The 14,074-nt window shown below is 38.0% G+C and overlaps 1 protein-coding gene across 5 annotated transcripts in view; it reads right to left on the bottom strand.

Moving 5' to 3' along the window:
• Positions 1-14,074, bottom strand: part of LOC124712558 (dentin sialophosphoprotein) — a 231,005-nt gene that overhangs the window by 101,677 nt on the left and 115,254 nt on the right. For all 5 annotated transcript variants that reach the window (XR_007005602.1, XM_047242880.1, XM_047242873.1 and 2 more), the window contains exon 8: positions 260-463. Coding sequence is in view for 4 of the 5 variants with exons in the window: in XM_047242880.1 (XP_047098836.1) it covers positions 260-463 (204 nt within the window). In the remaining variant the exon portion in view is untranslated. The remainder of the gene's footprint in view (positions 1-259; positions 464-14,074) is intronic.

Here is a 14,074-nt window from a genome sequence, read left to right as displayed (position 1 = left end):
CTCTGTTGCCACAAAACCATAATGCAAAATATTGCATCCAGTGGATGACTTGTTCATAACATATATTTACAATTTTGAACTTATTTCTGTTATTTTAAAATGAGGCCACATAATATGTATACACAATAACTGAACCACAATAATTTATAGCTTCTTTGAACAGAACTCTCCAACACAGGTCTCAAAACAGTTAAAATCTTTTTAAAAATCATCAAGAAGCAGCAACTACAAAATGAATATGTCCAGGCATCAAGATTACCTCCTTCTTTTTAGTTTCTTCCAAGGCCTTTTGAACAGCTGTCTTACTATTCTCCAATAGCTGATTCTTTGACTTTGCCTCATTTAACCTTAGCAGTAATGTTTCACTTTGCTGCTTGAGAGAATGAATTTCTGCCTCTTGGTTCGTCATTGTATCTTGCATTTTCTTCATTTCTGCCTCAGCATCCTTCAGTAGGCTTCTATCCTGTCAGAAGAATTAATGGCATGTACAAAAAGCCTCTGAAACAAGCAAAACTGGACGGAGAGGGGGGGGGGGGGGATGAGGAGGAGCGGGAGCAGGCGATTAACAACCTCTCAAAAACAAATTTCAGTACTACTTTTGTCAAGTGATAAGGAAGAAATAAGCAATGGCTGTATTTTCCCAAGTGATTTGAGGTAAACGTAGAAAAATTAAATTAGAACTACCAGAGCTATTACTAAGATTTTTGATTATTTCAAGTGATATTTCCAGAAACTGAACAATCTGGAAGCCACAGTGTAGTATGTTATACAATGTTTTCACAATAGCACAAAAAAGAATCACAACTTTTGATTAGTGTATGTAACAAATATTTGAATTAAATAATGTCTAATATCAAAGATGCATCTCAGAGGCAGCCCTGTTACGCTGTCTTCTTTATATAGTCTTTGTCTATTAAGGCTATCTCAGCATTCTCCAAAAACCATTCACATCTTTAATACTATGAAAAGGATCGATAGCTGCTCACCATATACCAGAGATGTTGAGTCGCGACAGGCACAACAAAAAGATTCGTAAACAGGTAAGCTCTGGCCAAAAGGCCCCCTTCTGGATCTCACACACACACACACACACACACACACACACACACACACACACACACACACACACAAATGCAACTCACGCACATGACCACTGTGTCTGGCTGTCGAGGTCTGGCCTTCATAGCCAGAGACCTGCCCCACCCTGAACTGCATTTAAAAAAAATTGTGGTACTATGTTGCACCTGTAGAGAATATAGAGAAAATGAAATGAACAGAGTAAAGGAATTACTATCCTTACAATGTTTTGGGTGCTGAATTGACAGTGTTCAGATGTTATTCACCACTTAATATTCCAGTTGAACCCCTTCAACTTCAATAAACATCTGAAGTTCTGTCACCTCCTCTCAGGCAGCATACATTACCTTAGATACTTGGCATCGGATCACGCCAGTTTTCTTGCACTGTCTATTTTATTTCCACCTATACGTTTAACATAAGGTCCAAGTATTTTGCAGTATATGGTCAGTCAAGATGAATAATCTTATTTTGTTCTATAAATCCCATGCACTATCACTGACAGTCTAATGTGGCAATATTTACATAAGAAAACTACAAAACCAGAAAAACATTGAAATCTGGATGATGTTACCCTATACGTTTAACATAAGGTCCAAGTATTTTGCAGTATATGGTGTCAGTCAAGATGAATAATCTTATTTTGTTCTATAAACCCCATGCACTATCACTGACAGTCTAATGTGGCAATATTTACATAAGAAAACTACAAAACCAGAAAAACATTGAAATCTGGATGATGTTACCCTATAAGGAAGTTAAGCATTTTTGCCTTTCCACATTTGTTCACATAGACCTCTTTTACTAAGATTTTATTGTGAAATTTGATCGTAATTTATACTCTGTAAGGATCAGAAAGTGATTTATTTGATTACAATTCCATCTTTTCTACAAACTGAATCATGAATGTGTTCGACATGTTGTAGTTTAGTCCATGGACTGGTTAGTGCAGATTTTCATGCTAGTATATCTTGTGCAAGCCTCTTCATCTCTGCATAACAACTGCAACCTACATCCATTTGAACTAACTGCATTCAAGCCTTGGTCTCCTCCTGTAATTTTTACATTCCATATTTCCTTCCATTATCTAACTGACTATTCCCTGATGACTCATGATGTGCTGTACAACTGATCCCTTCTCTTGGTCGACTATTGCCATAAATTTCTGTTTTTCTCCAAACTCGATTCAGTTGCTCCATGAACCCATCTAATCCTGAACTTTTATTTATTTTTTTATTTATTTTTTCATAGTACATTTCAAAAGCTACTACTCTCTTCTCCGAAATGTTTCTCATCCAAGTTTCACATCTGTAAAAGCCTACACTTCAGACAAATACTCCTCAACATTTAAATTCATACCTGATGTTAACAAATCTATCTTTCTCAGATATGCTTTTCTTGAAATTGTCATCTAGCATTTTATATCCTTTCTACTTCTGCTACCATCAGTTACTTTTGCTGTCCACATATCAAAAGTCATCTACTACTTTAGGGGCTCATTTCCGAATGTTTCCCTCAAGATCACCTGATTTAATTCACCTAAATTCCATTACCTTTGTTTTACATTTATTGATGTCCATCTTATTGCCTCTTTTCAAGACAGTATCAATTCCACTCAATTCTCTTCTAAGTATTTTATCATCTCTGACAGAATTACGATGCCATCAGTTTCAAAACTGTTACTACTTCCTGAATTTTTAATACCCTTTTCAAATTTATCCTTGGTTTCTGATGTAGCCTGCTCAATGTACAGACTGAATAACATCAGTTATAGGCTAAAAATTTGTCTAACTACCTTCGCAACCATTGCTTCCCTTTTCATGTTCTTTGACTTTTATGGCTGCTGCCTGGTTTTCTACAAGTTGCAGATAACCTTTCGCTCCTTGTATTTTATCATTACAACCTTCAGGATTCAAAAATGTAAGCTAGTCAACACTGCTAAAAGCTTTCTCTAAAACTACAAATGCTAAACACAAAAGGTAAACCTTTCTTCAATTCATTTTTAAAGATAACTCTTAGGGTTAATAATGTCTCACATCTTAATACATCTATCTGGAACCCAAATTGATCTTCTCCAAGGTTGCATTCTACCAGTTTTTCCATTCTTCTGTAAATAATTTGTGTCAGTATTCTGAAACCATGGCTTATTAAACTAAGAGTTCACAGGAAAATACATACCCGTCAGCATGCACCTGCTTTCCTTGTAACGTCTTCTTTAAGTGCGAGGGCACTTCCCGTCGCACACATCTTGCACACCAGGTGGAAGAGTTTTGTCATGGCTGGTTCTCCCGAAGTTCTCGATAATTCTGAGGGAATATCATCTAGTCCAGAGGCCTTGTTTCCACTTTGGTATTTCAGTTACCTGACAATTCTTCTCAAAAGTATCATATCTCCCACTTCATCTTCAACTACCTAATTGTTTTCAAGTTCACTTTCCTTTGACAGCCCTTGTATATATCCCTACCACCCTTCAACTTTCCCTTCTTCACTTAATACTGGCTTACCCTCTGAGCTCCTAATTTTCATACAGCTTACCTTTTCTTCAAATTTTCCTATAAGTGGCACCTAAATTCCCACTAGTCACACACACCTCTACAGCCTTGGATTTGATCTATTTCTTTTTATCTGTTGAGATTTTCCTCAATACAAAGGTTTTTTTCCCAACATAACAAATATCCAGAAATTATTACACCTGTTACATAAGATCTTAATTTATCTCCACAGGAAATCCCTCCAGGTGTTCCAATCTAGTATATCTTCTTCCTCTGTACCAAGTCTTCTCATTGTTAACTGTACATTTTGGATCCAGGTGGTCATATGGAGTCCTCTTCTCTTCTTTCCCTCCAGTTACCATTCCAGAATCATTTTCTGGCTTCCTCCAGTTTCCTTACATGGTTGTATCATCGTAACTTCCTTCTATCCATCATATCATGTATTCTTTCTCTTATTTCCATTCTCTCCATTATTTCACCTTTTTTAAATTTTCTCTTTTATAGAAATTCTTAGTACTAATTTATATATGACTCTTTTGGTTCACCTTATTACATTTCTGCTCCATAAGATTGAGTTGAGCATCCCAATGATCTTCCTTCCACTGCTAATTCTTCTATTAACTTCTACTTCTGATTTTCCCTCACTCTCTAAAATGGCCCCTAATATCAGAAAATGTTGACCACCTTAATTACCTTTCCCTCTGTGTATAAGTCATCTGGATCATTTGTGAAGTATTCCATTTCCTGATAATTAATCTTCAATCCTGAGTTTCTGTATTCCATTCTAACTGGTTACATATATAATTTGCATCCTCTCCACCTTGTGCTATAACTACTTGATCATCAGCAAATAGTAAGTGATGTAAACAAACTTCACCTTTAATTTCTAGACTGATCTCACTGGATTTACGAGACTGTGTCTTAGGACTTGTGTCTATACAGATTTTAAATAATGTTGGTGACAGGCTGCACCATGTATTTCCTCTTACCTGCTTCATTTACTGCATTTTTGATGATTAAGGTCAATATCTCCAGTGTAATTTCCAAGGATTACTACTTGGCCTTGTCTTTTTCCTATATGATCCTCTGCTGCCCGCAATATTTCATGCCTCAAAGTTACCGGTTCATCTTCTATTGTATTCTTTTCTTCTGTTTCAGTTAATCATTGCCTAATGATCCCTTTGAAACTCTCAACAATTTCTGGTATTTTTAATTATATTCTTAGATCACCTTGATAAAATACGGGAAGTCAGAGCTCGTACAGAAAGGTATAGGCGTTCGTTCTTTCCACGTCCTATACGAGATTGGAAGAATAGAGAATTGTGAAGATGGTTCGATGAACCCTCTGCCAGGCACTTAAATGTGATTTGCAGAGTATCCATGTAGATGTAGATGTCCTACCTTTCTTCAGTTTCTTCACTTTTAATGTACACTTCGGAAATTGTGGTCAGTGTCCACATCCGCAACCCTGGAAATGTCTTAAGAGTTTAAAATCTAGAGTCAAAATCTCTTTCTTACCATTATATAATCAAACTGAGACCTGGTGTCTCCAGGTCTCTTTCTCACATACAGCCTTCTTTCATGATTCTTAAACCAAGTGTTAGCAATGATTACATTACGCTCTGTGCAAAATGTTTTGCCAGGTCATTTCCCCTCTCATTCCTTTTCTCCCCAGTCCATATTCTCTTACTATTTTTCCTTTTCTTTGGTTTCCTACAATCGAATTCCAGGTCCTCACCACAATAAAATTTTCATCTCCCTCAACTACCTGAATAATTCCTTTTATCTCGTCATACAGTTTTTCAGTCTCTTCATCTGTGGTGCTAGCTGGCATATAAACTTTGACTATTGTGATGTTTGCTTTGTCTTGGCTACAATAAAGAGTTCACAATTCTGTTCCTAGAAGTTTACCCAAATTTCTATTTTCTTATTCACTATTAGACCCATTCATGCATTACCCCCACTTGATTTTGTATTTATAACCTCGTGCTCACCGAGCAGAAGTTCTGTTCTTCTTGCCACTAAATTCCTCTATTTCCTACTATATCTAACATCAACTTACCAATTTCTCTTTTTAAATTCTCTACCTAACTTCACAATCAAGGGATCTTATATTTCACAATCAGACCCATAGAGTACTAGTTTTGATTTTGCTGATGATGTACTCCTGAGTAGTCTCTGCCCTGAACTCCAAACAGAAGATCATTTTACATTCCGATATTTTACCCTAGATGGTTACACGATTATTAAGCCATGCAGTACAGTTACAGGCCCTCAGGAAGATAATGGCTGTAGTCTCTACTTGCAACATAACAAAGTCATGTTAGTACACTGTGGATGTGTTCCATGCACCATCTATTGCAGATAGACCACAAGATAACTCATGTACTATATACTGCCTTAGACTTTGTCTAGTTAGGTGTTTCAGCAAATGTGACTGCCTGTGGGTACATTTTGCATATACAGCATTATGAGTGTATTTCGATATTTCAAATAGTTACCATTTCCGGTTTGAAGTTCTTCCTGCTTTTAAGGATGTTCCTATTCAGAAAACAGAAGGAAATGGATGACTAAAATATTTTCGGAGGTTTTTGCCAACATGTATCCAGATTCCCCTAGTGAGATGAAGATCTTGAGGATTGAATGAAGGAGTGTATTTATAGTTCTGAGGACAGGTCAAGTTCCAGTGAAATTTTATACCTGTAAATACGTGTTACAGTGGTAGTGTTGGCAAGTGATTCTCACAATAAAGATGAAAGTGATTCTATTTGTATTTCATGTTAATAATTCATGATAACAATAACTGATGTGAAATTGACATACAGACACACCTGTAACCATTGATGGTCATCCTGGGGGCATGACATTTCAAACAGAATGTGACTCTGTAGACTCTGTGATTAGCCTTTGGTGACAACTTGTTTGAACTATTGTGCATGGAGCTGTGCACCTATTATGATCAGCCTTCAGTGAAACATAAAATGTCACCTAAAACACTGAAGTGATCTCCTGTTACACTAAGAGATATGTAGAAATTCCTTGACCTGATTCTTATAATGGGACAAACACTAAAAGAAGATGGAAAGATTAATGGTCAACAGATCCTCTAATAGCTACCCCAGTATTTTCTCAAACTAAGAATTACAATATATCTGAACAGATTTGGACATTCTGGCTCTTCAGTGACAACACTAAATTGACTGGGAGACTATCTGAAGCTCAAGTTGTGCTGGGTTATTTCTGCAAGAAATTCAGGACTCTTTACAAACTAAAGAAAAACTTGTCTTTGTAAGAGATGAGTCCACTGAGAGGACGCCAGATGTTTTGAACGTACAACCCTGGGAAGACTACTTATTAGGATGGTGTGCAAGAGTAACAAAGGCTTTATCTGCAATACGGTGATTTACAATGCTGAAGGGCAGAAACTGGAAAAATCTGTGCTCTCAGTTCTTTGCCCCTATTTTGGTACGTGGCACGAACTTTGCCAGGATAATTATTGTAACAATACCTCTGCCACAGAGGTACTCTGGAAAAAAAAAAGGTCTGTGGTATTATTAGGGCGAACAGAGATTTACTGCAAATTCTGGAAGTCAAAGCATCACGAATCAAGAAAGGTGACACAGTTTTCTGTAGAAAATGAATTCTTCTCCCTGCACAGAAAGGTAAGTGTGATGTCACAATAATATCAATTCACGATCTTTTGGCTCAAATACAGAAAAGAAAAACAGAAAAACCAGACAGGATACATTTAAGCCTGTATGTGCAAATCAACACAATGCCCTCACGAAAGGAGTTGATCGTGCAGCTCAGTACATTACTTACTACGCTATTCTACGGAAATCAATGAAATGGACAAAAAAGTCATACTTTATCTAAGAAACAGTGAACTCTTAAATTATTTATAATTTTAAGTGCCTTGAACCCAGAGAAAAAGAAAGTTGAAGTAGTTTCTCCTTTCAGTGGCAAAATACTGGATTGTCAACAGGTGATAATGAAGGCTCTCCGGACCCCGAGAGAGAGATGCTCAGCACCATACCATACTGCAACCAGGAGGACACTATGTGAAGGCTGTCATGTCTAAAGGAGCATCATCAACTTGCGTATTTCAGCCAATGAAAAAAGACATTTCCTACAAGAGCCCTGTAGAGTTTCTGCTGTCCACAGAAAAAGAAGTGAAACAAGGTATATTTGCCTATTTCACTCAGTTCCCCTAGATAACGAGGAATATTTGATGCAGAACAATTCATTAAAAAAGTACTAGTAACCTTTTTACTCGTATAGGCTCTAAGCTAAATACAATACTCGAAATAACAGTAACCGAGCAGGATGACATTTCCTCGATAAATCAAACCAAAAGACTCGGGGACAATATTTGAAAGTTGTCTGTGTATGTCAATGCAGTGTTACATACATATAAAAATAGTAAATTTTATAACAAAGGAACAGATCAGCATACGGACACTGCAGACATATGTGTATCTTTTTGTTTGTAAGATATAATGCCGACCTCGGGGAAGATCAGTTTGGATTCTGGAGAACTGTAGAAGATGTGAGGCACTACTGACTGTGCGACTTCTCTTAGAAAACAGGTTAAGGAAAGGCAAATCTATGTTTATATCATCAGTAGGCTTAGAGAAAGCTTTTGACAATTTTGACTTTAATACTCTATTTGAAATTCTGAAGCTAGTAGGGAGCAAAAGGATATTTACACCGTTTACAGAAACCAGACGGCAGTTATAAGACTCGAGGGGCATCGAAGAGAAGCAGTGGTTGGGAAGGAAGTGGGAAAGGGTTGAGCCTATCCTCAATGCTTCTCAATTTGTACAATGAGCAAGCGTGTTATGAAAACAAAGGAAGGTCAGGAATAGGAATTAAAGTTCAGGGAGAAGATAAAAACTTTGAGATTTGCCAATGACACTGTAATTCCATCACAGCAAGAAAAGGACTTGGAAGAGCAGTTGAACAGAAGAGACAGTGTCTTGGAAGGAGAATATAAGATGAACATCAACAAAAGCTTAAAAAGAATAATGGAATATAGTCAAATCAGGTGATGCTGAGGGAGTTAGATTAGGAAATGAGATACTTAAAGTAGTAAATGAGGTTTGCTATTTGGACAGTAAAATGACTGATGATGGTCAAAGTAGGGAAGATATAAAATGTAGAATGGCAATGGCAAGAAAAATATTTCTGAAGAAGAGAAGTTTGTTAACACTGAATAGGTTTAAGTGTTTAGAAAGCCTTTTCTGAAGATATTTCTCTGGAATGTAGCCATATATGGAGATGAAACATGGACAATGAACAGTTTAGACAAGAAAAGAATAGAGGCTTTTGAAATGTAGTGCTACAGAAAAATGTTGAAAATTAGATGGGTAGATTGCGTAACTAATGAGGAGTTACTGAATTGAATGGGGGAGCACAATTTGGCTAAAAGACAGGATCGGTCGACAGGACACATCCTGAGACACCAAGGGATCACCAATTTAGTACAAGAGGGAAGTGAGTATATAAACACACAAATTTCAAGCTTTCGCAGCCCAAGGTTGCTTCATCAGGAAAGAGGGAAGGAGAGGGAAAGACGAAACGATGCGGGTTTTAAGGGAGAGGGCAAGGAGTCATTCCAATCCCGGGAGCGGAAAGACTTACCTTAGGCGGAAAAAAGGACAGGTATACACTCGCGCGCGTGCGTGCGCACACTCGCGCGCGTGCGTGCGCTCGCACGCACGCACACACACACATCCGCCTGCACATATACAGACACAGGCAGACATATGTAAATGCAAAGAGGTTGGGCAGAGATGTCAGTCGAGGCGGAAGTACAGAGGCAAAGATGTTGTTGAATGACAGGTGAGGTATAAGTGGCGGCAACTAGAAATTAGCGGAGGTTGAGGCCTGGTGGGTAATGGGAAGAGAGAATATATTGAAGGGCAAGTATCTCCGGAGTTCTGATAGGCTGGCGTCAGTGGGAAGTATCCAGATAACCCGGACGGTGTAACACTGCACCAAGATGTGCTGGCCGTGCACCAAGGCATGTTTAGCCACAGGGTGATCCTCATTACCAACAAACACTGTCTGCCTGTGTCCATTCATGCGAATGGACAGTTTGTTGCTGCTCATTCCCACATAGAAGGCTTCACAGTGTAGGCATGTCAGTTGGTAAATCCCGTGGGTGCTTTCACACGTGGCTCTGCCTTTGATCGTGTACACCTTCCGGGTTACAGGACTGGAGTAGGTGGTGGTGGGAGGGTGCATGGGACAGGTCTTACACCGGGGGCGGTTACAAGGGTAGGAATCCCTATGAAATCCCCAAACCACTTTCCCTACCTCTGGCTCCTTTTTTCTAAAAGGTGTTGGAGTCTGTCAAGTATAAGTGTTTAAATTTATTCATCAGTATGATTTTCCTTTTTCTACCTCTAGTACACTGGACACTAATTTTATATTTATTACAAATTTGGTTTAATCAAAGGAGATCTGGAGTCCCACATTTGCTGCCTTTGTCTTACAGTCATTGATCTGTTCTGTGAGGCAGTTAATTGTCAAACCAAGCTTAATCTCACTTTCAACATCTTTGTTTCTTATTCCTTTACGTTACTCGCCAGTGAATTAATTGAGTACCCAGCAATAATGAGGTTTCATATGCTTGCCTGACTCTTGTCCTGGTTTCAAAAGCATCTGATATCTACCCATAAATTTTATTATGGTAGTCGTGTAGACTTGTTGGTTGTACTTACTGAGACTTCATTTTAAAGATTATACAAGTCTTGGATATGGTTCTTGTCAAAAATAAGTTTTAACCTGTAGGTAGCTTTGTCCAGTTATCTTGATTTTTCCAGAAGTTCCATTTTTTGCAAGCACGCTGCCTTTGCCACAAAACCACATCACATTCACAAGTCCAACACAGATGTTTATTTGGTTTTGTTAGTTTGGCTGCTTTGTTGGCTGTCTTGACTAGTGACTTGCAATTGCTCCCCATTATCTGGCTCTTGGGACTCCAGTTTCTGGACAAACTCTTTGACACCTCTGAGCTGCTCTATGTTGAACCTGCTAATTTTTCTCTGTTGGGCATGCACTGTGCTCCTTGGTAGACTCTTAACTTACATCTATAAGAGAAATTGATATGAATCGAGATTTGCACCTCTCAGAACTTCAGTATTTTGGACTCCCACTGCACTCTCTGTATGATAAAAACATGCTCCTCCTGGAGGAAAGGGACTCTCACAACCATCTGAACAGCATTTGGCAAAAACCTGGCATGCAAAGGTTCTGCACAGTGACATAGACTTGTTCACTAACTCAAAAATGAACTGCCAGAATTAAGTCCAACAATCAGCACAAGATGCTAACATCACATGTGATAGCAGCCTCTAGACAGTGTTCTCTATCAACCACATAGTACTTTGCCATATCAAACAGCGATTTAACATATGGCATGCAATATTTAACACACAAGCCCAGCATTTGCTCTGTTTTCTGGAAGTATATATCTAATCTATGCACAGTCATAATTTATTTCACTTGCTGACATTCCAGTGCAAAATTATTTTTACAACAGTGATCTTGGTTAGCTGTCCACTTCTGAACATCTTCTGCTACAGAGCTCTTTGGAACATTCACTGATTTTAGGATTCTGTTCACATTGCAGCAATCACCTCTGATCATTTCAGTTGAAATGCTACACTGTTGAATGAGTTAAAATAGAGGCTGCTATTAATAAACTGTATAATAAATTGAATGCTGTGCATGAGCAAGTTTGGTGGAAATGCAGACACACTATTTGGTTAAGAGATGCACAAAGAAGTTCACAAAGAACTTTAGCTGACCAAATGTAATACAGTAAGAAGCAACCTCAATTATATTCAGTCCTGCTGATTTTGGAAGTTACCTAAGAGTAGAAGCATGCAAGAATTTGATGGCTGCTAATGCCAGTGATAGGAAATTTTGACACACAGACTGCCAAGTTATCAATGTGACATTTTGGATTATGTGATTCAGCAGGAGAAATTTTAAAGTGTGTAATCTGCCACCATGATTATAATTTAGCTGACAATTTTAACAGAGTATACATTTATGATCAGCAGCTCACATCAAAAGTAACTGAAAAACAAGTTTGGCTTAAATGTCACAACACAGTAAGGTACTGTACATATTTGACTTCAAAACAGATTAATGCAGAAACAAAAATGCAAGTATGAACAAATTTGTTATTGTGGAATGCCAACATTTATTACTGCCCAATCTACTACAGAAAAATGATACCAGTCAGTTTGTTCAGTTATTCTGTAATTTTTCTCATGTTGTTTGTTCCCTAGCTGATGAACAAAGTCAAATTCCTGTCACTGGAGGTACATGTTTTCCGAGATTTTGTTTTTAGTTAAATAGCTTGGTATTCCGAAAGTAGACACCTATGACTGCTGCTTCTTCTACAACTTCTGAATCTTACTGTAAATAAAATGTCACAACAGGAAATTATTCAATATTGCTCTTAGCTATTTTACTATGACAAGTAGTGTACAGGTAAGAAGAACTGATTACCTGAACTATAACAGTATTCAGTATGTCATCTGAAGATGAAATTAAATTACTATTAGTGGTACCTATTGTGCCACATTCAGCCACAGATGAGGCACTAATTAGGGTAACAAGTGTTTTTTCAATTACATCTTGGTAATTTTACACTAATGTTCTGATAGCCTAAGAGGCATTGTCAGTGTGTAATTATCAGATACTAAATAAGGAAATTCAGTGTCAAAATCATACAATTCTCGGCAGTTATACTGCTGCAGCTACATAAAACGAATACTGGAGACTGGAACTTTCTATACAATACTTCCCTGCATCCCACACCATCCTGGACTTAACCTCCAATACTGTTGTGGCCAGCAGTCAGAAGAGTGGTTTGATGCAGTTGTATGTGCTAATCTACCTTGTGCAAAGTTCTTCACCTCAGAATAATTACTGCAACCTACATCCCTTTGAAGCTATTTACTTTACTTTTATTCATGCCTTGGTCACCCTCTACAATTCTCTCTCTCTCTCTCTCTCTCTTGGTCTCCCTCTACGATTTTTACCCTCCACGCTGCCCTCCAATACTAAATTGGTGATCCCTTGATGCCTCAGAACATGTCCTACCAACCGATCCCTTCTTCTAGTCAAGTTGTGCCACAAACTCCTCTTCTCCCCAATTCTATTCAATACCTCGTCATTAGTTATGTGATCTACCCATCTAATCTTCAGCATTCTTCTGTAGTACCACATTTCAAAAGTTTCTCTTCTCTTCTTGTCTGCACTACTTACCATCCATGTTTCACTTCCATACAAGGCTACTCTCCAAACAAATACCTTCAGAAAACAGTTCCCAATGTTTAAACTGATATCAGTTGTTAACAAATTCCTCTTTTTCAGAAATACTTCTCTTGCTATAGCCAGTCTACATTTTATATCCTCTAGTTCAGTCATCTTCATTGATTAATAACATCCAAACACATCTATTACTTTCAGCGTATCATTTTCTAATTACTTCCACCACCATCATCGTCAGCATTGTCATCTTCAACAGTTTCCAGCCTCAGGCTGGGTCTGATTGGATTGTAAGCCTCACCATCTAGTCCTGTTTTCCCACCATCTTTCTGTGTTCCAGTCCTTGACTCTTTTTTCAGTGCACTACTCCACTTCTTTCAGCCATCTATCCCTTGGCCTCTTGGTCATTTCCTCCACACCTCCATTTCATGTATCTTCTTGGGAATCCTCTTGTTTCCCATTCTCTTTTAGTGCCCATATCATCTTGGCCTTGATGTTTCTATCCTGTTCTGCAAGGGTTCGTCTTTCACTATTTCCCTTACTTCTTCATTCTTCATTTTATCCCTACCTGTTATTCCTATCTTACTTCTGAGGAACTTCATTTAACATGCCTGTCATCTGCTAATATCTTTTTTCTTCATTAGCCATGTTTCAGATTCATAAGTCAGTATTGGGACATAGTAAGTTCATTATATTATTTCTTTGCTGTTCTGTGGGACGTCATTATCCCACAACAGGCTCCTAACACTTTGCAGGAATGCTTCTGCCTATCTGCCGCATTCGTTGATCTCTTTCTTATTTTTTCAATTTTCCTCCGCCAAACTTCTCAAGTATTTGACACTTTCCACCTTCTTCAGTTGTTCACACCCAATCCTTATTACACTAGCTGGTCTATTTTTCTTCCCTTAAGCATCGCCCAATTTAATTTGACTGCCTTCCATTACTTTTACTTTTCTTCTACTGATGGTCTGATTCAAAGCCTTTTTTTGTAATATTTCTTTTTATACTCATTGTTATTTTTTAAGTTTTTTCTCCCCCCCCCCCCTTCAGTTTTTCTACATTTTTTTTTCCTCCTGGTTATTAACAGCACTATTTATTTCTCTTCCTCTTAATTCAACTTTATCATTCTTTCTTTTGTCATCTCTGGGAAAGAGCTAGTACACTGGTTACCAGCACACAATTTTTGCCCTCCTACTGCCTCCCCCTTCATT

The sequence above is a fragment of the Schistocerca piceifrons genome, chromosome 1 (genome assembly GCF_021461385.2).
Source record: "Schistocerca piceifrons isolate TAMUIC-IGC-003096 chromosome 1, iqSchPice1.1, whole genome shotgun sequence".
NCBI classification, from domain to species: domain Eukaryota; kingdom Metazoa; phylum Arthropoda; class Insecta; order Orthoptera; family Acrididae; genus Schistocerca; species Schistocerca piceifrons.
This window is presented reverse-complemented; position numbering and strand designations above follow the sequence as displayed.